General features: G+C 46.9%; 1 protein-coding gene across 3 annotated transcripts in view; it reads right to left on the minus strand.

The window, feature by feature from the left end:
• Positions 1 to 26,887, minus strand: part of EHBP1 (EH domain binding protein 1) — a 421,934-nt gene that overhangs the window by 318,311 nt on the left and 76,736 nt on the right. For all 3 annotated transcript variants that reach the window (XM_015407634.1, XM_015407633.1, XM_015407632.1), the window contains exons 2-3: positions 13,492 to 13,549; positions 5,659 to 5,754 (exon numbers count right to left, since the gene is read on the minus strand). In XM_015407634.1, the coding sequence (XP_015263120.1) occupies positions 5,659 to 5,754; positions 13,492 to 13,549 (154 nt within the window). The remainder of the gene's footprint in view (positions 1 to 5,658; positions 5,755 to 13,491; positions 13,550 to 26,887) is intronic.

The raw sequence follows: 26,887 nt of genomic DNA on the forward strand, positions 1-26,887 counted from the left end.
GAGGAGGAGGAGGAGGAGGAGGAGGAGGAGGAGATTGGATTTATACCCCGCCCTTCACTCGGAATCTCAGAGCGGCTTACAATCTCCTTTCCCCCCTCACAACAGAAACCTTGTGAGGTAAGTGGGACTGAGAGAGCTCCTTCAAGGACTGCTCTTGAGAGACCTGCTCTGAGAGAACTTGTGACTGACCCAAAGTTACACCAGCAGTTGCCTGTGGAGGACTGGGGAATCAAACCCAGTTCTCCCAGATTAGGGTCCGCGCTCTTAACCACTGCACCAAACTGGCTGATCCTCAGGTCTTGGTGGTTGATCCTCAAGTTTTGGTGGTTTAGAAAGGGCATTTTTCGAGTTGTGACGCCTACTGCGTCTACCATAGGAGTCAAGTCCCTTGTCCAACAGGAGGCCATGGCTTCTGTGAAACCGGCAGGCCACTCAGCCAAATCCTCCACTCAGACTGAATACGTGAGGAGGGTCTCCGCCATCTGCAGGTGGGCTGCTAAAAGGCTACACTTAACATTCTCATTAATAACTAAAGCCCAGACTTACCCTCTAATCCTAACAATAACACCATTTCAACAGCCACTTACAAATCCAGATGTATCACCATCTGTATGGGTCTGGAGGGGCCGTGGTTCGGCGATAGAGCATCTGCTGGGCATGCAGAAGGTCCCGGGTTCAGTCCCCGACATCTCTAGTTAAATAATCTGGCAGCAACTCCAGTTAAACAATCTGGCAGTAGGTGACAGGCAAGACCTCTGCCTGAGACCAATGCCTCCCTCTCAGCTGTGGAGTCTTGTGAGCAAAGATTCCATTTTGTGAGCTGCTGGCATTAAAGTTGTTGAGCGAGCAGTTTGCCTACTGCATCAATCAGTTTTGCTCTGGAGCCATCCCTTCCTGAGCTAAGACAAAAATATGTGCGCCGGATGCTAAAAAACGGTGAGCTAGCTCACACTAACCACAGCTTAGAGGGAACACTGCCCGAGACCCTGAAGAGCCGCTACCGATCTGAGTAGACAATGTTGATCCTGATGGACCAAAAAGGCCTGAGTCCATAATCAGTGTTCCCTCTAAGCTGAGTGAGTGTGAGCTCGCTCACCGTTTTTTAGCCTCTGGCTCACAGATTTTTGTCTTCGCTCAGGAAGGAGGGCTCCAGAGCAATTTTAATTTATGCAGTAGCCAAATGGCTCGCTCACAACTTTCATGCCAGTAGCTCACAATGTAGAACTTTTGCTCACAAGACCCCACAGCTTAGAGGGCGCATTGGTCCATGTGTGTGTTTATCATTTCCCAAAACACCTGGCTTGCCCATATTCTCCCCCAGACCGTTTCCTGCGTGTTATCAAGCCTTTGTCTCAGGTTTCTATATAGCTGCATCTGAGCGACGCATTCAATCAGCATACTTTCCCCACTACAGATAATAAAAATCCAGCAGCTGGGCTGCGATCTTGAGTGTTTAATCAGTACAAGCAGTTGCGGTCAGGATAAAGGGGCGGCTGTGAGTACTTTGGCTGCCCAAAACCATGCGGCAGACATTCACTGCTCTCCGGGGGAATCCTCGACCTTCGGTAAAGAGCAGTAAAACTCTGCCCCCACTTGAGACAGCTGGCTCTCAAGACTGACTGCTGCATGCCAATAACGCGCTACGGCTTTAATAGGTGCACGTCCCTCAAGACGGAGAAATAATGGCCCAAAAGTGCCCGTTGCTCAATCTTCAAATATATGCGTCTTGGGGGAGTTGGGATTACGATCGGCATTAATGCAAGCATGGAGCCAGAGGACAAGTAGTTATTTTGGACGCAATTGGAGTAAAAGGGTAGAATAATATGGTGGTGGAAAGTGCCGTCAAGTCACAAGTGACTTATAGCCACGCCGTAGGGTTTTCAAGGCAAAAGATGCACAGAGGTGCAATGCTCCCTCTGAGCTGTGGAGTCCCGTGAGCAAAAATTCTACTTTGTGAGCTACTGGCATGAAAGTGGTGAGCGAGCGATTTGGCTGCTGCATAAATTAGTCTGCTCTGGAGCCCTCCTTCCTGAGCGGAGACAAAAGTGCGTGAGCCGGAGGCTAAAAAACTGTGAGCTAGCTCACACTCACTCAGCTTAGAGCAGTGGTGGCACTCAGATGGCACGAGTGCCTTCGCCGCAGCCAGGCCCAGACCATCATTAAAGTGTCGAATTCTCTGCCAAATAATTTTAAGTAAATGAAAGCATTTGGGATTGCTTTCCTTACTTTGTTTGGATCATCTTAAGTTAATGTATGAGTTGTTTTTTTCCTAAAGTAAAACCTCAGTATTTAGGTTAAATTGTCGTGTTGGCACTTTGTGATAAATAAGTGGGTTTTGGGTCGCAGTTTGGGCGCTCGGTCTCTAAAAGGTTCACCATCACTGGCTTAGAGGGAACACTACAGAGGTAGGTTTGCCGTTGCCTGCCTCTGCATCATGACCCTGGTATTCCTTGGAGGTCGCCCATCCAAATACTTGCCGGGGCCGACCCTGATCAGCTTCTGAGATCTGACGAGATTGGGCTATACATGGGCTAGAACTGGCCGCCTCTCCTGCTGGTACAGAACACGCGACCCATTCACTATTTCCTGACTTATTTTGCATCTGCTGGGAGAAACAAGCAAACCACAACATTTCTTTCCTTCAGCTTCGCGCACAACAAGGATTCACCGAGGGTGTGTATACAGATGAAACTGTGTTTTTTCAGAGGGGGTGATGGTAGCTGATCCTGACCTGGATAGCTCAGGCTAACCTGATCTCATCAGACCTTGGAAGCTAAGCAGGGTCGGCCCCGGTTATTACTTGGATGGGAGACCCCCGAGGGAGTCTGGGATTGCTGCCCACGGGCAGGCAATGATGAAGGACCTCGTTGCATCCCCACTGAGGAGAAAAGAGGGGTACAAATGAAGTAAATAAACAAATTAGTGGGAAAATTATGCTGGATCCTACTCTGTGGTTCTACACTAGGGTCGCCAAGTCTTCTTACCTTGGCAGCGGGGGAGCCTTGCCGGGCTCCGGGAGCTCCTCGGTGGCGCGCCGCCAGCACGTCACAGGAAGTGACGTGCTATGTCGCTCACGTTGAGGGCGTGGCCCAGATCGTCAGAGGGAAAACCATAGAGTTTTCCCTCCGACGATCTGGGCCACACCCCCAACGTGAGCGACGTGGCTGCGTCACCTCTGGTGACGCAGCCACGCTGCGCTTCCGGGGGGGGCGGAGTTCCCCCCGGGGCCCAATTCCACCGTGGCGGAAATCGGGTCTCTAAAGCGGGGGTTTCCCCGCCCCCCACCCCCACTTAGCAGCCCTATTCTACACTGGATGCCAGAGGGGCCAGGATTCACCACAAAGCAATCTCACTGAAATCTTCTATATCTAGGAGACGAGATTGGATTTATACTCCGCCCTTCACTTCCCAAGGGAGTCTCAGAGCGGCTTACAAACTCCTTTCCCTCCCCCTCCCCACAACAGACACCCTGTGAGGTAGGTAGGGCTGAGAGAGCTCTTCCCAGAACTGCCAGTGAGAGAACAGCTCTTTTTTTTCCTTTCCCCCCTCTTTTCCCCAGTTGTCTTGTTCAGGGGGGGGCCCCTGAAAGTTGATGCGGAAGTGGCCTCGATCCTTCAGATCCAAACCACTTCAGCATTGCCCTTTCCCGGCCATCTGGTTGGGGGGGAGGGGGGGAGCTGAAAGGCAGTGGTGAAGTGGCTCGGATCTTTCAGTCCCAATCCACTTCAGCATCCCCCCCCCGGCCATCTGGTTCGGGGGGGAAGAGAGCCGAAAGGCAATGCCGAAGTGGTTCTGAGAGAACTTGTGACTGACCCAAGGTCACACCAGCAGCTGCATGTGGAGGGGTAGGGGATCAAACCCGGTTCTCCCAGATTAGAGTCCGCGCTCCTAACCACTACACCAAACTGGCTCGCTATAACTATCTATAGATAAATGATTTGCCTTACACGGTATCTGATCTCTGGACTATCTAGTTCCGCATTGCCTGTTCTGATTGGAAACCGTTCTCGGTGGTTTCCTTAAACCCCCGTCTTCGCCCCTTCTTTAAAAGTCTAACAATTCGCAAATTCCAGCAGGCCTGTAGGATTAAATCGCCTTTCCCTTCCCTGCACAGCCCTAATTCAAATTCAGCCACGTCACTGGCAAACAGCCAGCCAGGAGTGCTATCCTTCAGACTTTTATATTATGAAGACGCAAAAATGATACTATCCATTACACACCAAAAAACAAGGATGTTTCATATGCTGGGGCATCGTTCGTCCTGATAACTTCTTCTGCGTGTCTTGATCTCCATAATCCTGTCCTGTTTGCACTCTGCAGTTCTGCTTCATTATCTAATCTGTCCTGACCGAACCTTATTTACTCTTTCGATTATTCTCATGGTTTCTGCGATTTCTCAGAGGGCGTGCTGCTAAAGGATCAAGTCACATTTACCGTTTTGTGCAGTTCCGGCTTCCAACTGCTTTACCCTTTATTTCAGTATTTCTTACTGCAGTCACCGTTTAACTTAAAGGAGTCTGTTGGAGTCTTAAAATGGTAAGTTTGGCTGTAATTTATTAACGTCAACAAGTATCTTGAAAAAGCTTCATTCTGGGCATCTTTCCTAAATCTAATTTTTCTCTGAGAAAGAATAATCTTCACATGTTGTTGTAGATTTTCCGGGTTGTATGGCCATGGTCTTGGCATCGTAGGACCTGACGTTTTGCCAGCAGCTCTGACTGGCATCCTCAGAGGTATAAACACTGAAGGATGGAGTACTCTCTGTGTCAAGGTGAGAAGGAAAATGTCAGAAGACTTCTCCCTGGTCATGTGACCGGCATGACTAGATGCCGAGGCGCACAGAACGCTGTTACCTTCCCAACGAAGTGGTACCTATTTATCTTCTTGCAATTTCTTGCTTTCGAACTGCTAGGTTGGCAGGAGCTGGGACCAGAGACGGGAGCTCACTCCATCACGTGGCACTCAGGTCTCGAATTGCTGAACTACCAACTTTCCAGTCTGCAGCTTAAACACTTAAGCCACCGCAGAGTTACACCCTTCTAAACCCATTGGCTTCAATGGACATGGAATGTAACACTGCTCACCATTTCAGTGAGCGTGTTCCACTGTTCGAAGGTACGTTGTCATCTCCATACTTTTAAAAACATAGCTTCTGGCAGTATCTGCCACCACACCACAGGAATCTTCGCTGTGTGACTGAAAGGTAAGCTGTAGCGGCCATTTTATGGCTGGCTCCGCCTCCTGCAGTAGCCATTTTGTGGCAGCCATCTTAGGGACCCGCCCACCAGTGTTCCCTCTAAGCTGAGTTAGTGTGAGCCTAGCTCACACATTTTTGCCTTAGCTCAGGAAGGATGGCTCCAGGGCAAACTAGTTTATGCAGTAGCCAAATCGCTCGCTCACAACTTTAATGCCAGTAGCTCACAAAGTAGGATTTTTGCTCACAAAATTGCTCACAGCTTAGAGGAAGCATTGCCGCCCACCATGTTGTGTTGGTATTCTAAAGGTGCCCACAAGCTCAACAAGGTTGAGGACTCCTGCAATAGGGCATATTTCAAATGCAACATGCTTACAACTAAAGACTCAATGACCCCAAAATAAACCCATTTGAATCCATACTCATCTGTGCTTGCAAACATAATAATAAAAAAAAATGCTTACCTTAAAAAGTGTCACAGTGATTTCAATGTTTTCCGGAACAGGCCACACCACCACGCCACGGTATGGATTTTTTATTCCTGGCTGCCAGCTGTGAGCCTGAAGAAAGAACGGGGAGAACCTTGTAAATTCAATCTCAATTACTTTAGTAAATGTGCAGAGGAAGATTCGTCAAGGATACGCAGGAACGGATGACTAACGGACAACAACGTACACAACTAGCGGCCTCCAAGTTCCGAAAACGTGATTTTCCACTGTGACTTTTATTTTGTTTGTGTGTGAGAGTGTGCATGGGTGAGCCTGGGAGTCGGGCCTGACTTCTGGCGACCCCTAGTGGGGGGCTTGGACACTTCAGAGAGGTAGAAGAGAAGAGAAGAAGAGAAGAAGATTGGATTTATACCCCGCCCTTCACTTGGAGTCTCAGAGCGGCTTACAAACACCTTCCCCTTCCCCTCCCCACGACAGACACCCTGTGAGGTGGGTGGGGCTGAGAGAGCTCTTGACACAAACTGCTCTTTCAGGAACAGCTGTGCCTGAGCTTGTGACTGACCCAAGGTCACATAAGCAGGTGCAAGTGGAGGAGTGGGGAATCAAACCCGGTTCTCCCAGATTAGAGTCCGCGCACTTAACCACTACACCAAACTTGCTATTGCCTGCCTCTGCGTCCCGGCCTGGGTATTCCTTGGAGGTCTCCCTTCCAAATACTTCCCAGGGGCGGCCCTGCTTCGCTTCCGAGATCAGGGCCCCACTATGACTTTTAGACGGACCACAAAGAGGTCTCTCTGGATTTGCCACCTTCTTCTTCAATATCTAGACTTTCTGACACGTCATCAATGGTTCAGTTAAAAAGACCCATTTCCTGACGCCAGATTCCAGAAGCGGCTCTCTCCGGGTAAAGCCGTCTTACTTTGGCTGACTGGATCCACACCGGGATCTTTTGTGGACTTCTAGCCTGCGCCTCAGCTGATGCTGGGCCTTAGCCTCAGCCCCTTGAGCTCCTCCCTTACATTACCGCCACCTTAGATTTGGGGCTGCCAGGCTGCGGCGGGCGACCCCAAGGAGAAACTGATGGTGGGGCCAAGCATGCTGGTGTTGCACTGACGTCCTCATCACGACGGACTGCTATGCAGACAATGCTTAAGCCTATAGCTTGGACTCTGATATTCTAAAAGGTATGCCATCTAATACCAGGTATTGAAGTATTAGCTAGAGAAATTAGCTTTTCTTATTTTCTTGCTGCAGAATTGTAGAGGCTGTGCTGCCTAGTGATACCTTATTTCTTAAGATAGTTAATAAAACTTCACATATTTTACCAAGATCTGGTTTCTTACGTGCAGATAACCTTCCAGGTGCATGAATTCCAGGTGCACACACACTCACACGTATTAAAAAATAGAAAAAGAAAAAAGAAAACCCTACGGAGTTGCCATAAGTCCAGGGCTATTTTTGGGCAGGAACGCACAGGAACGGAGTTCCAGCTGGCTCCCGAGTTGGCCATGCCCAGCAGGAACTTATTAGCATAATAGGCCACACCCAATAGCATAAACTCATTAGGATTGGCTACATTAGGGGTGTGTGGTCTAACATGCAAAGGAGTTCCTGCTACAAAAAAAGGCCCTGGGTTTTGACAACAAACAAGGTCAACAGAATAAGAAGGGAAAGGTGGGTGTGGCTGGATGACCACACTTCAGGTAACATGGGGGTGTGGCCTAATGTGCTAATGAGCGGTGCTGTCAGGGTGTGACCTAATATGCTAATGAGTTTCTGCTGTTAGGTGTGGCCTATTATGCTAATGAGTTCCTGGTGGGCTTTTTCTACAAAAAGAGCCCCGCAAAGGTCAGTTGTACTCTCAACCTATGGGTTGCTGCTTGAAGTGAAAGCTTTTAAGCATAATGCCTCTCGAGAGTTCTGTAGCAGAACTATAGCAATGGAGGACAACAGAAAGGCCAAAAGCGGCAGCGCCCACAGGCTGTCTCCTGTGTGAATCAAACCCTTAAAACGAGCTCCTGTTGTCGGCGAAGAAAACCCTCCGCGCCATCCTTCCCTGCCCATATTTTAGGCACGTTTGCTCTTTTGACTTGCGACTGGATCACAGCAAGCCCCGACACTGACTGAACTATCTGAACTGTTATCAGCAAGGAGGGGTCCACCACATAAGGACAAAAGTGAAGACTGCTCTTACAAAAAAAAAAAAAGTTAAGAGAAATATTTGGGCAGCTTACTCATGCTCTGACTAGAAACAAGATTCCATCCGTTGCCCTGACTTGCTAAACAATCCGGTACTGTAGTAACACAGCGTTCCTGGTCGCAGAGCTCTGAATCTGTAGAGAAAAGGGAAACCCGAGGACTTTCACTAGCGCAGCAAACCTACGGGGGCACCAAGGACTAGGAAAACACATCAGCCAGATGTTCTGGGTTCTACAAGCCTGAGCGCAAATGGAGAAAAAAACAGTTATCTCTAACTCTAAGCAACTGTTAGGTCACTATTCAACGGGTGGAGTTGTCGTCGATGTATGGCGGCAAAACTATTTGTTCTGTGTATTAATTTTGGTTGCAAGTAGAACTGTATAAGACAGGAGCCTCCAGTGTGATTGTTACAGCGTGACAGATGGCTGGAGATCTTCTGCCATTACAACTGATCTCCAGGGGAAAGAGATCAGTTCGCCTGGAGAGAAAATGGCATTTTAGGTGCTCCTGGATTTGAATCTCGCTGCTCTACCGCAGACCAAAACAGCTGCCCTCTGAAACTATAGAGACAAACAGGATCCTACGCTACATGATTTGCTAAAACTGGGGCATACACATTTGATTCCTTGATTTCCCCCCCCCCCCCCCCCAAAAGATAGATTTTTTTAAAAGACTTTTCTTCCGTTTTCAATCTACTGGACACCATTGAAGCATATTCTGTCTGCCTCCTTCATGAGAAAGACAACAAGAAAAACCCAAGGAGAGACGGGAAAAGGTTTATATAATTCTTGGACACAAATACTTTCCCTTACTGCAAAAGACTGTGGCATTTGACTCACTTCCTAGAATTCAATTAAGGTGAAACTAATAACATGTATAATAATTTGCATTACTGGCAGGATGACTAAGGGCCTAGGAATATTTATTGATCTATGGTTCTGGAGGCAAATGTTATCAGATCAACAGAATCACATCAGTTACCTTTAGAAAACCCTTACTTAGGCTTGAACCCTATACCTTGTGCAGACTCTAATCTGGGAGAAACGGGTTTGATTCCCCCACTCCTCCACTTGCAGCTGCTGGATGGCCTTGAGCAAGCCACAGTTCTGTCAGAGCTGTTCTCTCAAGGACAGTTCTGGAAAGAGCTCTCTCAGCCCCGCCTACCTCACAGGGTGTCAGTTGTGGGGAGGGGAAGGGAAAGGAGTTTGTAAACCACTCTGAGACTCCAAGTGAAGGATGGGGTATAAATCCAATCTCTTCTCTTCTTCTACTTGTGCTCCTCTTTGTCTGCTGTGGAGCATATTCTTCTTGTGTCAGGCACATTCTGAACACACAGACACATACACACACCCAAACGTCTTTGGCTCTTTGAAAAGATGCTGGTCTTATGTGAGGGGAAGCGCTTAGCTCAACGGGAAAAAGAGGGATGCAAAAAGAAATAAGGGATGGGATCCAACTCTGTCGCTCCAGAACTTGGTAACAGCTATTTTTACAGACGGGCATATTTTAGAGATGGTCCAAATTAAACACATGATTAATCGACAAGCTGCTGCAAGACAATTCTAGCCCTGGAAGAAACTCAGTTCTGTTAAAAAAAAAAAACAGAAAGAAAGAACAGATAATCTGCTAGATGTGATCCAACAGAGCTGTCCCAAGTAGCTAAGGGCCTTTAGTCTTGTCCCACATTAAAATGTAAAAGAGCTCTCAGCAGCCCACTTTCCTAGTTTGGTGCAGTGGTTAAGACAGCCGATTCTAATCTGGGAGAACCGGGTTTGATCCCCCGCTCCTCCACATGCAGCTGCTGGTGTGACCTTGGGTCAGGCACAAGTTCTCTCAGAGCTGTTCTCTCAAGAGCAGTCCTCGAAAGAGCTCTCTCAAGCCCCACCTACCTCCCAGGGTGTCCGTTGTGGGGAGGAGAAGGGAAAGGAGATTGTAAACCGCTCTGAGACACGTTTGGGTAGTGAAGGGCGGGGTATAAATCCAATCTCTTCTTCTTCATCTTCTAGACAGTTTACAGATCAAGTTACTCTTATTTGGTCCAACAAGCATTGTATTTAAGGCTGCCAGCTCCGGATTGGGGAATACCTGGAGATTTTGGAATGGAACCTAAGGAAGGTGGGGGTTGGGGAGGGGAGGGACCTAAATGGGGAATGCTATAGAGCCCACCTTCCAAACCCATGATTTTCTCCAGATGAACCTCTTTCAACTGGAGATCAAGTATAATCCTAGGAGATCTTCAACCAACACCTGTAGGCTGGTGTAGTGGTTAGAAGAATGGACTCAAAGGACTACTTCCTTCAACACAACTGTGCTTGCACACTTAAGTCATGTAGAGACAGCCCGTTCTGTGTTCATCTCTTTATAAAAAGTTGGTGAGGGTGAGGGTGTGAGACAGGGTTGCCAACTGTGGATTGGGAAATACTTGGGGGGCAGTTGGGCAGAGCTTTGGAAGGGCGGGGTTTGGGGAGGGACCTCCGTGGGGTGTAATGCCAAAGAGTCCACCTTTCATAGCAGCCACTTTCTCCAGGGGAACTGATCTCTGTCAGATGGAGGCTAGTTGTAATTCCAGGAGATCTCAGGCCGTCGCCTGGCGGCTGGCAACCCTAGAGAGTACCTTTTCATTAGCAGCTCCGAGATGATGGAATTTTCTCCCCTACGAGACAAGTTTGGCCCCATCTCATCCAGCTTTTAAAAAAACTGGTTAGTACAATCAATTGGGGGGGGGTTTGAGTTAATTGGCATTTATCTGGTAGTTTCTTTCTGGAATTAAAATATTGATATGCCCACATTTCTCCCGATAGCTCAATCCAGATTCTACAACTCAGTCTCGATTCTACAGCAAGATATACAGGCCATTTGTTTCCATAGTTTGGTATTACTTTCTGCAGGTTGTTCTTTCCAGTTTGGTGTAGTGGTTAGGAGCGCGGACTCTAATCTGTGAGGACCGGGTTTGATTCCCCACTCTTCCACATGCAGCTGCTGGATGACCTTGGGCAAGCCATAGTTCTGTCAGAGCTGTTCTCTCAAGGGCAGTTCTTGAAAAAGAGCTCTCTCAGCCCTATCTACCCCACAGGGTGTCTGTTGTGGGGAGGGGAAGGGAAAGGAGATTATAAACTGCTCTGAGACTCCTTTGGGTAGTAAAGGGTGGGGTATAAATCCAATCTCTCTCTCTCTCTCTCTCTCTCTCTCTCTCTCTCTCTCTCTCTAATCTCTCTCTTTTTTTCGTTGTATTTAGAGATTTGAGAGCTCAGGGGGGAGAAAACCCAGAAAATGTCAAGGGAAAAATGGGCTCCTTTCCAGTTTCCCCACCCCTCAAAGAATTTTTTAACAAGTCCAATGGAAAAAAACTGGAAAATCTGGGAGAACACTGAAACATTCTCTCTTTGAGAAGGGGTAAACTGTTTCTTATGGTGAAGTTCTTTTCACACCTACAGCTTAAAAATGTCTGAGAAAGTTTCCAATTTTTTGAAGAAGAAGAGGAGGAGGAGGAGGAGGAGATTGGATTTATGCCCCGCCCTTCACTACCCAAGGGCGTCTCAGAGAGGCTTACAAACTCCTTTCCCCTCCCCTCCCCACAACAGAAACACTGTGAGGTTAGCGGGGTTGAGAGAGCTCTTGACAGAAACTGCTCTTTTTTCAAGAACAGCTCTGACAGAACTATGGCTTGCACAAGGTCATCCAGCAGGTACAAGTGGAGGAGTGGGGAATCAAACCCCACGGGGATTTATGCCCCGCCCTTCACTACCCAAGGGAGTCTCAGAGCGGCTTACAAACTCCTTTCCCCTCCCCTCCCCACAACAGACACCCCGAGAGGTAGGTGGGGCTGAGAGAGCTCTTGACAGAAATGGCTCGTTTTTCAAGAACAGCTCTGACAGAACTATGGCTTGCCCAAGGTTATCCAGCAGGTACAAGTGGAGGAGTGGGGAATCAAACCCGGTTCTCCCAGATTAGAGTCTGCGCACTTAGCCACTACACCAAACTGGCTCTACACCAGACAGAAAAACTGAGCAACAAAGGGTAGCACTGAGGGGGAAAACCTCCTATGAAATGTTGGTCTTTTTGAATGAGAAAAAAAAACTTCTTACAAAGCATTTCACTCATTCCAAATATATAGCATAAAGACGTCTGAGGACTTACTCAATTTTTCCAATGGAAAAATTGTAAAATATGTGGCAGGGGAACCAATGAGGGGGGAAAAACACATTTCAAGGATTTGTTTTTGGTTTGAACGTAAATAGCGTCAATACGCTATTATGTGTTTAACGATCGCATATTATTAAAGAGGTAAATATTTCCAATGTTATAAAGTTTAGCATAATATCCAAATATGGCAGTCCTACTACAAACGTTTCTGCCCAAATAATACACTCTTTTGTTTACTACACAATTTGTTTTCTCTCTTCAACTTTTATTTTTTCCTACCTCTCGGATGGCAAAAATTAGAGATTAACATGCCTCTGGTGCAGCCATGTGCAACTCTTTCTCTAGTATTGGGTATACCTGCAGTTTCTCTAGGAGTAAATTAAGGTATTTGTACTTTTAAATTCTAGGGTCTGCCAATTCAAAAATGGGAAATTCCTGGAGATTTTGGGGTGGAGTTCGGCTAGGGCTTCCCACTTTGGTGGGAAGGGAACAGCGTTCCGTGCGCCTTGGTGTTTAGTCATGCCGGCCACATGACCACGGAAACGTCTTCGGACAGCGCTGGCTCTTCGGCTATGAAACGGAGATGAGCACCGCAACCCTAGAGTCGGATTCGACTGGCTTTCGAGCAAGGGAACCTTTACCTTTACCTTTGGCTAGGGCAGGGTTTGGAGAAGAGTGGGACCTCAGCACGGTATGATACCATAGATACCACCTTTCAAAGCAGCCAGTTTCTCCAGGGGAGATGATCTCTGCAGTCCAGAGATAAATTGTAATATCAGATCTCCAGGCCTCACATGGAGGTTGGCAGCCCTATTAACTACCTTACTGAATGTTTCCTTTTAAAACCCATTATAGGCCCCCGTCACACGGGCCAGATAACGTGGGGGGGGGGAGGCGTGGCTGTTCGCCGCGGAGCAAAATAAAGCGCGGTAGCCCAAACACATGGTCCCCCGAGTCTCCGCGCTTAGGCTGTTAGCTGGCGATCACACAGCGATGCTGGAGCAAAGAAGCAGTACGGCAAGTGTTTCGCGTTTGTGCACATGCGCAGTTCCACAGAGCAGCACTGCTTTCAGTTACGTGTCTGTGCGCATGCGCTTACGAAAAACATCCGGTTTGCGGCGGGACGTGGATGGGCGCCAGATGCCATGGGATACTAGTGCTCCCGCGATCAGACGCCCGCCCCTGCCCCGCGTTTTCTGGATACTAGTGCACCTTCCGAGGTACTTTTTTTACTGTGCGTCTTCGGCGGAACGCCACGGGTTGGCCACAGGTGCGCTACGCTTCCCAGATGTTGCGGTGTGGTCGCGCACCAAAAATCCACCTGACATTAGTGTCTTTAGCACGGCAACTTCTCCGTGTGAATGGGGCCATATTGTATTTAACTAGTAATTACTTTTTAGTCATTTACTGCAGCGCATTTTAAAATCCTCTGTTACCTCGTGAGGTTGTATAGGGTTCTGTGCCGGTCTAAGACCGTAATAAAAGACCTCGCTGAATAAAACTAACCTTAGAAGATTTCCTTCTACTTCTCCTTGTCCACACCACCACCAATTTATCCGGCTGCCTGTTGGAAAGAAAAAAGGACACTTCCATTAATCATTCCACCTCGTTCGTTTTTAATCTCTGAAGTTATCCAATGAAGCTGTAATCAGAGACGAGGTACTTTTCCTTGCATTATCCCTTTACACGCTCAAAAGGGTCTAAGACATAGGCGTCAAAACTCATTTCTTACGAGGGACGGATCTGACATAAATGTCACTTTGTCGGGCCCGGCCATGTGTGCCATAAAACATCATGCCAGGTACCAGAGACAGAACTGTATAAAGGACAGCAGCTTGTAAGCTCCGGGTTGGGGTATCCTGACCGTGAGGCCCCGTGGTCTGGGAGGGGGGTGCAGAGGAAAACCCACACAGGCGGACTGGAGAGGCAGCGGTGCGGCACTGAGCAGATGCTCCCACAATGCTTGACTACTGAAGACAAGGCTGTTCTGCTGTGCTTAGGCCACAATGGATTGGCTCCGCCCACTCCCCTCCAGCACTCCCTCCCTTGCAACCAGTGGCTTGCGGGCTTGCGTAAGAGCCCTGGACAGGCCAGTTCTGGCCCCCGGGCCTTGTGTTTGACACCCGTTGCCCTGCAAAGAGCTTCTACTGCTCTGATTGACTTAAGACCTACCATTAATAGCTGGACTGCACAATAAGTGTGCCCAGGGCTCTTTTTGTAGAAAAAGCCCGGCAGGAACACATTAGCATAATAGGCCACACCCAACAGCAAGAACTCATTAGCATATTAGGCCACACCCTGACAGCACCGCTCATTAGACCATTAGGACACACCACCATGTTACCAGAAGTGTGGTCATCCAGCCACACCCACCTTTCCCTTCTTATTCTGTTTACCTTGTTTGTTGTCAAAACCCAGGGCTTTTTAAACTCCTTTGCATGTTAGGCCACACACCCCTAATGTAGCCAATCCTAATGAGTTTCTGCTATTGGGTGTGTCCTATTATGCTAATGAGTTCCTGCTAGGCGTGGCCAACTCGGGAGCCAGCCAGAACTCCGTTCCTGTGCGTTCCTGCCCAAAAATAGCCCTGCTATCTAAAGGACTGTCTCTTACCGTATACCCCTGTGCCCCAATTGCAGCCCTGAGTGTGCCGAGGGAAATAACTGTATGGTGACCACGCACTGATGCCAACTACCTGGACTGCGGACACGCGCCCAGCTGAGGGAAACCTCCTCCTGAGACGGTGTGCCAGACCAAAAGTGGATCCGTGGATTACCTGATGCCTCTCACCTGCATCCCAGCAGGAAGAGAGCCAATCTCTCTAGCCGCACGAGTACACAGATGCCAGTGACAGTCTGCTGGAATGAAGACGCTATGCCGTGCAAAGGAGCCCGGAGCATCTTTACAGAGACTCCATAAGCAGACATCTCCTCTAGCATACGGGCACCCTTCCCCACCTTCACCAGATACTGCACATATGCTCCCCAGCATAGCAAAAGAACTGCTACCGGCAAGACCCCTCCCCAGAGCGATCACTGGACAATCATCGCTAACGACCCTGGCCACTTCAGCCCATACAAGGGTGACACTGTTAAAGTAAATGAAAATACCATTGCCCAACACTTAAGCCCCCTTCCTCCCAAAACCAGTTTTTGTGTGGACACTTCCTGGGGACAATGTGACAAGGGACACCTGCCCCTGGTCAGGCTACAATATAAAAAGAGGGCAATTCCCCATTGCTCTCTCTCTATACCGGACCCCACCCTACCTTGCTGACTCTCGACCTAGCGCTGTCCAGAGTCTACCGCATGTGTTGCTGGTCAACATACGGCCCTTTCCCCTTTTAGGCTCCCTTCATTTTTTGCTGCAGGATTGCTTCGTCTCGTCGGACAGGTAATTATTGCCCAACCAATGAACTTCTCCTGCTAATGCAAACATCTCTGTACCTTTCTGTCTAATTCTCCTAGTTCTGTATTCTTGTGTGTACGCTTAGATTTTACTGTAAAGGTTCCCTTGCTCGAAAGCCAGTCAAATCCGACTCTAGGGTTGCGGTGCTCATCTCCGTTTCAAAGCCGAAGAGCCAGCACTGTCCGAAGACATTTTCGTGGTCATGTGGCTGGCATGACTAAACACCAAGGCGCACGGAACGCTGTGTGTGTAAAGAAACCATTTAATTTAAGATCTGGTCTCTGTGTTTATTCTTGGAAATCTGGACTAAGTGGGACTCCTGTATACATAGGTTACTGCTCCCTTATATGCCTGTTGCCATTTAATAACTATATTATATATTAAGAAATAAGGCAATTTGGCTAACACCTGATCTAAGATACATCCAAGAACAGGGGTGGCCGAACTTGCTTGACATAAGAGCCACATAGAATAAACATCAGATGTTTAAGAGCCGCATGACATGAACAAATATTACATATACATTTTTATTGAAAACATGCAAATTTGCTTTTTATTAACATTATAAACGAGACTGCCGAAAATAAAAACAAAAGGGATAAAACAGATAATGATATTTATTTGTCCAATGATATTGGTTTGCTAATTATATTTATTTATACGAGAGAGAGAGAGAGAGAAGGAAGGAAGGAAGGAAGGAAGGAAGGAAGGAAGGAAGGAAGGAAGGAAGGAAGGTGTGAAAAGAAAACAAATAGGTGAGGGAAGTGATTTAAAGAGACAAATGCCTTCTCCAAGCCGGCCCCAAGCTTTGAGAATGCATTTAAAGTTAGAGTTGCTTTTTTTCTCTGCTCCCCCCCACACCTTAAGCCTACCCAGGGAGGGGAACACTGGCTGGGGAAGGGAAGACCGAATGGGGAGACATGCCTCCCTTTCACTTCCCCAGCTGCCCTGACAGGAGCCACAAAGTATGCATGAACGAGTCATATGTGGCTCCCTGAGCCACAGTTTGGCAACCCCTGTCCAAGACCCACGTACACAATGAACTCAGCAGGGTGTAATGCCACAGAGTCTCCCCCTTCACATTTTATCCTACCCCGTGGGGTAGTTTCGTTCGGAGAGTGTTGTGACTGGCCCAAGGTTACCCAGCAAGCTTCCAGGGTAGAGTGCAGTTTTGAACCTGGGTCTCTTGGATTCTAGTCTAACACTCTAACCACTCTGCCATGCTGGCTCTCAATGATATATTCCCACACGATCATTTTTCTTTTGCACCATTAGCAGAATAAATGCGATAGCCAATTACCAAAAAAATGCATGGAGTCATTTAAAAAAAAAACCCATCTACTTCTGCCAATTCAAAGGATGTTTTAAAGAGGCAAGACAAAACAATGTGATTCAGACATTCCAGTGTGTTGCCAGCCTCTAAAATCAGCCAATAGTTCTAATAATGGAGACTTTAACAGGTATATACTCCCCCCCCTTCCCCCATAATTTCATCTCTCTAGTGCTTGGGGCAAAAACGGACCAAGAAAAGTAGCTCACAAAAGGTTTTACAGTCAAGCGCTGGTGCCCAAGAGGAGATCAATAGTAACAATTACATTCAAATGCCAGGAAACAGCCGGTGACTAAGAAATTTAATTTGGTTGCTCAACGTAGGACAGATATTGCTTGGGAATCAAATCCTACCGTTCCTTCAAGCAACGAAATCAACTGGCCACTGGCCAGACAGAGTTCTCTCAGGAATTAGAGGAAAGGTTCAAAAGCCGTCTTTGCTAAGCTTGTGGGTAGAATGGCAGAAATATCCCAGCAAGGCGAGTTGAAAACACGATTTGGGGTCAAGCTGACTAAATAATTTAATATATTGTAAATGATAAAACAATACCAATTTCATGAGCGGCTAAACTTATCGCTGCCCGTTTACATGAAAAACACTGTCGTCCTAGGTCTTTGGCTACTAAATTTAACTCGATACGGTCCTAAACAAAACTTTTTTCAAATGCCGAAAACTGAAAGCGAAGGGGGCCGGGCACACTCTAGAGATGTAAAATTTCCGGAAATTTTGAAGCTCGGAAAAAAACCCGGGTTTTTTCGGGGGGAAACGGAAATTTCCGGAAAAATTGAAAAAAATGCTACATTAGCATTTCTTTTGTCTTTTCTAGTTTGAAAGTCATTCTGTTACTTTAGGAACATTAAATATGACTATGGACATTTTTACTTGGCATGAAATTATCACAACTAGCATATTAAAAATATAGTGTATCCAAACAATTATTACAGAATACCCACCCACATGCAAAAACAAAACTGAAACTTTTTTATTTTCTTCGGACAATCGCACCTCCTAAAGGAAGAAATGCATCTTGTTCTTGCATTGGAGAGTTCAGTTTGTAACCTAGGACTTTCTTGTCCTCAGTGCACAGAAATTAGATCAATCTGATACCATACATATTTTTTAGAAATGATTTGGAAAATATTTGAACACCTTGTCTTAAAATATTTTATTCATCATGTTAAAATAAAACGTTCCATAATCAATTTTCTTTTCTTTTCTTTTTTCAATTTTTCCAACTTTTCGGGGAAAAAACCAAAAAAGCTTCAGTGTTTTTTTCCGAATTTTTCCGGGCCTATCACTGAAAAGGCCATCTCTCCTGAACAAACAAGATTCTTTGATTGATGGGACTGTCAGGGGGACCTCTCCCTGTGATCTTAATCCCCAGGCATGTTACTTTCTTCCTGTTCGTTAGTTGATCTGGCTAGGCTCCCAAGCTTTATAAGACATCTAAGCTAAATGTAGGTGTATGCTTTGTTCGAAAGCAAGGAATTGCAAGTAGATAAATAGGTACCACTTCGGTGGGAAGGGAACAGCGTTCCGTGCACCTTGGTGTTTAGTCATGCCGGCCACATGACCACGGAAACGTCTTCGGACAGCGCTGGCTCTTCGGCTTGGAAACGGAGATGAGCACCGCAACCCTAGAGTCGGGTTCGATTGGCTTTCGAGCAAGGGAGACCTTTACCTTTATGCTTTGTTGACACTGTATAATGCAGGGGTGTCGAACTCATTTGTTATGAGAGCCCGATCTGACATAAATCAGACCTTGTTGGGCCTCGAGCCGTGTGTGCCATGAAATATAATGCCAGGTAGCGGAGATATAAACTTTATAAAGGACACAAACACAAAGGGTTGTTTTTTTAACTTAAAATAAAAACATGCTTAAAACATTGGCACTCTTGCAATATTTTGTTTATTTAACAGTGTCTGATAACTGACACCTCTCGCTCTGAATCATTGCATCAAAATGTCTGTGCTGTTGCAGTCTTGAGTATGCTGTTCAGGTGTGTATCTGTAAGCTGCAAACCTATGATGACGCAGCAGCAGCAGAACTGGAAGAAGAAGCAGAAGACAGCCAGATCCACTGCAGGCCTGATAGAAGCCCTCCGGGGGGCCTCATCCGGCCCCCAGGCTGCATGTTTGACACCCCTGTTTTGAGACATCTAAGCTAAATAAATGTAGGGGTGTGCTGTGTTGATACCATTTAATGTTTCTTTAGCTTGATTTGCTTTATGTTCTGGAGGCAGTGTTCCCTCTAAGTTGAGTTAGTGTGAGCCAGCTCACAGTTTTTTAGCCACCGGCTCACACATTTTTGCCTTTGCTCAGGAAGGAGTGTCGTGATACACTTGTAATAGTAAGACTGGCCTTAGATGAGTTTGATCTGAGGTGTCAGTACAGTGACAGCCAGAGCAAACTAATTGATGCAGTAGCCAAATTGTTTGCTCACAACTTTAATGTCGGTAGCTCACAAAGTAGAATTTTTGCTCACAACACTCCACAGCATACAGGGAACATTGTTCTGGAGTAACAGTGATCTAGTGATCCCAGCCAAACATCTGGCTATGAAAAAGAAATCAGGACAACACAGTTAGGCTATTGCTACATATAACAGCCGAGCACCGAAGAATAGATTCTTTTGAACTATGGTGCTGGAGAAGACTCTTGAGAGTCCCTTGGACTGCAAGGAGATCTAATCAGTCAATCCTAAAAGAAATCAGCCCTGACTGTTCCCTGGAAGGCCAGATACTGAAGCTGAAGCTCAAATACTTTGGCCACCCAATGAGAAGGGAGCCCTCACTGGAGAAGACCCTGATGCTGGGAAAGACTGAAGGTCAAAGAAGACGGGGACGGCAAAGGATGAGATGGTTGGACAGTGTCATCGATGCAACGAACATGAAATTGAGCAAACTTCAGAGGATGGCAGAAGACAGGAGGGCCTGGCGGGATCTAGTCCATGGGGTCGCGAAGAGTCGGACTCGGCTGTGTGACTGAACAACAACAACATATAACAGCACCCTGACCTGGATAGGCCAGGCTAGCCCGACCTTGTCAGATCTCGGAAGCTAAGCAGGGTCGGCCCTGGTCACTATTTGGATGGGAGACCTCCAAGGAAGTCCAGGCTCATGATGCAGAGTCAGGCAAGGGCAAACCATCTCTGAACGTCTCTTGCCTTGAAAACCCTATGGGGTCGCCATCAATGCTCCCTCTAAGCTGTGGAGTCTTGTGAGCAGAAATTCTACTTTGCGAGCGACTTGGCTGCTGCATAAATTAGTTTGCTCTGGAGCCCTCCTTCCTGAGCGAAGACAAATATCTGTGAGCTGGAGGCTAAAAAACTGTGAGCTGGCTCACACTAACGCAGCTTAGAGGGAACACTGGTCGCCATAAGTCAGCAGTTACTCGAGGGGAGAAAAAAGTATGATATCAGCAGTAATAACTGACAGCCATTTAGAATGAGGGCTACGGTTCCTATTCTTGTCTCAGGGGCAGTCCTAGCCGAAGATTTTATTTTATTTATTTATTTATTTTATTACATTTGTACCCCGCCCTCCCCGCGAACGGGCTCAGGGCGGCTCACATAAGGCACTATGTGCATATACAACTACAAATACAAATATAAATACAAGATTAAAACAATTTAAAATCAATACTTACAGATGCATAAATAAACTCACAAATACCATCATACGCACAGTGGGAGAGACCAGGGTGGTAAAAGATGTAGTATAGTAACAGAAAGGAAAGGCAGAAGGGAGCATATACAAAATTCTTGTAGTGCCATGACGGTCCAGAAGATCTTTTACATGTCTAACTTCTTTGGAGTTACTTCGATACCAAGATAACGAAAAGAGCAGGGATTTTTCAGAACTGACGGTTTCCCACGCAGGTTTAACTGATGTGTTCAATTACCATCGTATTGTCTCGAGTACAAGATGAATGATGGAACATGTCCGTCCCTGATACAGTCACAAGAGTTGCTTTAATTACCTTCAGATTTTTCTCTTGTCTGTGGTAAACCCCACGTGTCTAAATGTTAACGTTTTTATGCTCTTAGAAATCTCCCTCCTTTCGTCTCCCCCGCTCTCTCACACAATTTCTAAAACGAAAGGAGATCCAGGACTCACGACAGCTTGGAAATCAGACTTTCTACCTCGAGACCACTACACATCCAATCCCGAATATGCCGCGGCCAGATTCATGTACTCAATGGTGAAAGAATACCCCCTGCCTCTGCACATTCACACTTTCTTTTGAGAGCCAGTTTGGTGTAGTGGTTAGGAGCACGGACTCTAATCTGGGAGAACTGGGTTTGGCTCCACACTCCTCCACATGCAGCTGCTGGTGTGACCTTGCGTCAGTCACAAGTTCTTTCAGAGCTGTTCTCTCAAGGGCAGTCCTCAAAAGAGCTCTCTCAGCCCTGTCTACCTCATAGGGTGTCTGTGGTGGGGAGGGGAAGGGAAAGGAAAGGAGATTGTAAACCGCTCTGAGACTCCTTTGGGTAGTGAAGGGCTGGGTATAAATCCAACCTCTTCTTATCTCTTCTTCTTTTAATTATTGTGCTGATTTATCAGAATTGAGCTCTGACACTTGAAAGAGATTCCAGAGCTCTGTCCTACTGGCCTCCGGCTCAAATTAAGTCCTGTACACGCTCTGCTTTCCCTTACTCCAGGAAAAACCACATCCCTAAGAGTACAGCTACTGCAAAGATGGCAATTTGTTATAGCTAATGTGCATCTAAAACCATGAACATTCTCAGGAATTGTAAAACGTTTGCTCGGCAGTTAATCCTAATTAAAATTTTAAAAGTCCCAAATAAAACCATATTGGTAGTATCCCAGGGCTCGGTAAAGAAAGCCGTGGCCTTTGGCCTGCAAGACCTGAGCAAAGCTGTTAATGACACAACGTTTTTGGAGGTAACTGAGTCATGGGGTCACCATAAATTGAAAGCAACTTGGTGGCAAACAGTAACACACACATCCAAAGAGGTTAATCTTGGGAGGAAGAACATGGTGCATCTCTTCCGGTCCACGAGTTTGGGTATTAAGAGAAAAGAGAGAGACTCAAATAAAACTAACAAAGGCCCCGGTCACACGTAAGGGTTTGGGCCGGGAGAGGGACGGATCGGGGGCACAGCAAACGGGCGAGATCTCACCGCAACATCTGGGAAGCGGCGCGCACCCGTCCCCGATCCGGCCCTTCAGGCCGAAAACCCGCTGCAAAAAAGAACCACCCCTAGAAGTGGACTTACCGTGGGATCGCCGGCGCGTCCTTCTGCCGGCACATCCAAGGCTCCTGGCCGAACTGTGCATGCTCACACATGTGCAGTTCAGCAGCCTCCCTCTCTGTGTCGTGGCTTTCTCTCCGGTCTCCCCGGCATCTGATTGTGCCGGGGAGCAAGTGCGCGGCGGCTCATGGGATCTGTGTGATCCCGCCGCCACGTGTCTATTTTGGTGCGGCTTTCCAAAGCCGCACTTTGCCCGCGGATCCCCCCCCCCCCCCGTGTGGCAGGGCGCACTAAAAACTTTCTAGGACTTTTTCAAAACATGACATACTTCCCCCCAAAAAAACCCTCATTCTTTCAAAGTATTATGTACTTTGCCAGTTTGGTGTAGTGGTTAAGTGCGTGGACTCTAATCTGGGAGAACCGGGTTTGATTCCCCACTCCTCCACTTGCACCTGCTGATGTGACCTTGGGTCAGTCACAAGCTCTGGCACAGCTGTCCTTGAAAAAGAGCAGTTTGTGTCAGAGTTCTCTCAGCCCCACCCACCTCGCAGGGTGTCTGTTGTGGGGAGGGGAAGGGAAAGGAGTTTGTAAGCCGCTTTGAGACTCCAAGTGAAGGGTGGGGTGTAAATCCAATCTCTTCTTCTTCTTCTTCTTTCTCAACCTTATACACAGAACATATATTTCCTCCAAGCTGCCTGTAAAATTATCAAGAGTCTAAGCTAGTAATGTCAACAGATTTTGGTGGGAGGAGCCAGAGGAGGATGGGGTTTGGGGGGAAGGGAGGGACTTCAATGGGGTATTAACGTATCCTCCGAATCCCAGAGATACGATTCTTTGTCTTCAAAGTTGGAGGAATATCTTGTAGAAGATGAACCATATGTGTTCAGTACAAGAATGCGTGGGCACACAATGAAATTACTGAGCTGTCTGGTTAGAATGGAATGCACTGCCACAGGAGGTGGTGGCGGCTACAAGCATGGACGGCTTCAAGAGGGAACTGGATAAACATATGGAGCAGAGGTCAATTGGTGGTTATCAGCCACAAGGTATAGATAGGAACTCTCGGCCTGGGGCAAGTGATGCTCTGTATTCTTGGTGCTTGGAGGGGGGGGGACAAAAGTGGGAGGGGCTTCTAGTGTCCTGACCCCATTGCTGGACCTCCTGATGGCACCTGGTATTTTTGGCCACTGTGTGACACAGAGTGTTGGACTGGATGGGTCATTGGCCTGATCCAACATTGGCTTCTCTTATGTTCTTATATGGAGCAGAGGTCCACTGATGGACCTCCTGGTGGCACCTGGTATTGTTGGCCACTGTGTGACAGAGTGTTGGACTGGATGGGCCATTAGCCTGATCCAACATTGGCTTCTCTAATGTTCTTATGTTCTTAAGACAGAAAGCTGATTAGGGATGGGCACCAACTAGCTGACAAACTAAAGCTCGTCATGAATTTTGGCCAGTTTATGGTCCATGAAGCAATGTTCACGAACTGAAGAACAGCTACAGACTTTCACGGATTTTGATGCAGTTCATGGTGTTTCGTGAAGAGCAGAAAGCATGGGTTTAAACCCGTGCTTTCTGCTCTTCACAAAAAAAAGCTGAGCAGCAGAGTTTGGTTTAAATGGCCCCCTGCTTTCTGCTCCCTGTGAAAAGCCCCAGGGAGCATAAAGCAGGGGTTTAAACTTTAAATGGCTCACAAACTGATACAAACTTGGTTGGTTCATGAGCCAGTCTCCTGGTTCATATGGGTTTGTGGTTCATCCATGAACTGAACCACAAAAATGTGGCTTGTGCCCATCCCTATCGCTGATCCATCTTCTCAACACTGTCTACTCCAACTGACATCAGGTCGTCAAGTATCTCAGGTAGAGAAAAGGCTTTCCTAACGCCTGGTACCCAAGGGCCAAACTGCACGATACCATGCCCTGCGGTCTGCCATGGGGACACACTGTCATTTTAAAGCCTTTTTGTTACTTTTAAAATTGCCACGGGGGACCCAATCCTGCTGGAGACTGGGGGTGGAGTGGATGAGGGGGTTCCTGTCTGCCCTTGGAGGCGAGCCATTTTCAAGAGTCCCTCAACCAGTGTTCCCTCTAAGCTGAGTTAGTGTGAGCTAGCTCACAGTTATTTAGCCTCCAACCCACACATTTTTGTCTTCGCTCAGGAAGGAGGGATCCAGAGCAAACTGATTTATGCAGTGGCCAAATTGCTCACTCACAACTTTAATGCCAGCAGCTCATAAAGTAGAATTTTTGCTCACAAGACTCCACCGCTTAGAGGGAACATTGCCCTCAACCCTCCCCAAACTGTGGTCTCTGGAGGAATCGAGACTCCCCTCCGTGGTGATTTCAAAATTGGGAAAAATTAGTGCCACATTCTGTAGTGGACTTGAGGGATGAGATATCGTGTAGTGTGGTCCCAAACCAGGGGCTCGGAAATTCTGTGCACTCCTTTGGCAGGACTGAAACGGAAAACTGTCACATAGTCACGCTTTACAAAAAGAAGTCGAAAATATTTTTAACTGCGCGGCGCCACCCCTCACCCCCCCCCCCTCAGCCTGAATCTAACAAAAGAACCAGAATGAGCTCCAGCAAGCACATCTTTGTGAATTACATGTAAGATTTAAAACAGAATGTCACAAAAGACAGCAGGTCTTTTGACACAAACATCCACTTCTTCACCTATGGCCACTCTTGACGTTTTCATTCTGTTTGCTAACACACATGCCTCAGAGAAGAAATAAAGTCCGCGTATGTACCCGGGCACCTAATTGCATTTTTTTTTACTGTATTTGATTTGGGTTGAATTAATTACTATACGCTGACTAAATTGCCCTTGTGAAGCAAGCAGAAAAGAGTATAATTAACAAGAGAGGCAGCAACGTTAGCACAATAGCAGGCGGAGAGGCACCTACTGAAGGAGAGAAATAATTACTTGAGGAATAAAGTCACAGTACTTCTGAGATAAGATTTTATTTTATGCTTCTCTGCTCTGCTTCTCGGCATCACAGGCTGAGTTTTTACTGAGAACCCTGGGTTTTTATTTAACCTTGATTATTTTTTCCACTCCCAAGTACCTCTTAAAGCCCTCTGAAAAATTAATGCTGTTAAATTCAGTCTTGTGCTGTAGTTTGAAATAGATTTCCCCCCCCTAAGTATCTCATTTTTAAAAGAGAACACTGCACCCTAAATAAAATTGTGGCTCTAGAGAAGTTAGTGAGCAATTGTGAATGGTATGTAAATATTAACTTTGTTAACATTAACTTTGTTTAGGCAAATTTTAAAAAGCAGGGGTCACCAAAGTGACGCCTGTGGACATTATTGGCGTCTGCTGACACTTTTCCTGGAGCCCGTCAAGTCTTTCTAAGAAAGTTGGTTTCTGACAGCTTCTGATGGGCTACTGGAGATTTGATTGATTACGCAGTTTTTTAAAAATGCTGGTTTAGCAGCAGAAAGATCTCACTCTGCCTTTTGTGGCAGCCATTTTGTGGCTACGCCCACCACACTGTTGCAAATTCCAAAGGTGCCCATGGGTACAAACCGTTTGGTGACCCTTGTTTTAAAGTGTTACCTCATATGCACCTTCTGCAGTATGTTATAGTTAATTATTATTTTCAGGCATTTCTGACATTGTGAACAGTGCTCCCTCTAAGCTGTGGAGTCTTGTGAGCAAAAATTCTACTCTGCGAGTGACTGGCATTAAAGTTGTGAGGGAGCGATTTTGCTGCTGCACACATTAGTTTGCTCTGGTGCCCTCCTTCCTGAGCGAAGACTAAAATGTGTGAGCCGGAGGCTAAAAAACTGTGAACCGGCTCACACTAACTCATCTTAGAGGGAACACTGGATTGTGAATGAGTCGGTATACATGATTTATTCACTTTATAGTCTCTACTGTCCAAAACCTTAAGCCTGACTCTACAATATACCATATCCTTAGTTAGTTTATTTATCTAAAACATTTCTCATGTTGCCTTTACACCCAATGTATTATTTATTCACAAGATTCGTATGCCGCCTTTCTGGCCAATCAGGATCATGAAGGCAGCTAGCAGTTAAGAAAAAGGCATGATAAAAAACGCATCTTACAAGCAATTAAATCCAGAACTAAAACTACATTTGTAAAAACACATAAAACAATAGTTTAAAACACAGTGTGAATGGGAGGGATCATTTGGGGAATGTCATGTGCAACAAAAAGCTTTTCAGTCACTGGTAGGCGATGGCAACAGAAGGGGAGAGATGAGTATCTCTAAGGAGAGAGTTTCACCGTTTTGGTGCCGCAACCGAGAAGACCCTGTCTTGGGTTGACACCCGCCTATACTCAGAAGGCAGGGGCCCCAAAGGAGGGTCTCGGAAGACGACCTTAGCAGTTCAGTAGATTCATATCGGCAGGGGTCATTTCGTAGAAAAAGAGGTGCAGGAGCTCATTTGCATAACTCATTAGCATAACATTTGCATATGCCACACCCCCTGACACCACCGGAAGTGTGTCAGAAGGCAACACCCACCGCTCAGGCTTAGTCCACTGGACTGTTTTGGACTGCCAGCTATGTGGGGGGGGGGACGTGCAGATCTGTCCTCGCAGAGGAGGGAGAGCTTTTACCTGAATAAGACTTGGTCTCAAAGGTGCCACTGGACTGTTTTGGACCGGAGGGGGGGGGCTCTGCAACTTACCTTGCTGCTTCTTGCTCTGACTGCTGGGAGCAGGGGGCGAGGCTTGTTGCATGTGCCCGCCCCCTGGGCTCTTTACTGCCGGAGCTCCACTCCTGTGCGCTCCTGCAGGAAATGACCCCTGCATATCGGAGTTGGCAGTCCTTCAGGTATGTCGTACAGGGCTTTGAAAGTCAACAATAGGCCCTCAAGGTGATGAACAGTTAAAAACCATGAAAGACCTATTTTAAAAACAATACAGAAGAAGAGAAGAGGAAGAAGAAGAAGTTGGATTTA

Source organism: Gekko japonicus, unplaced genomic scaffold (genome assembly GCF_001447785.1).
Source record: "Gekko japonicus isolate JY-2015 unplaced genomic scaffold, Gekko_japonicus_V1.1 scaffold1417, whole genome shotgun sequence".
In the NCBI taxonomy this organism is placed as follows: Eukaryota; Metazoa; Chordata; class Lepidosauria; order Squamata; family Gekkonidae; genus Gekko; species Gekko japonicus.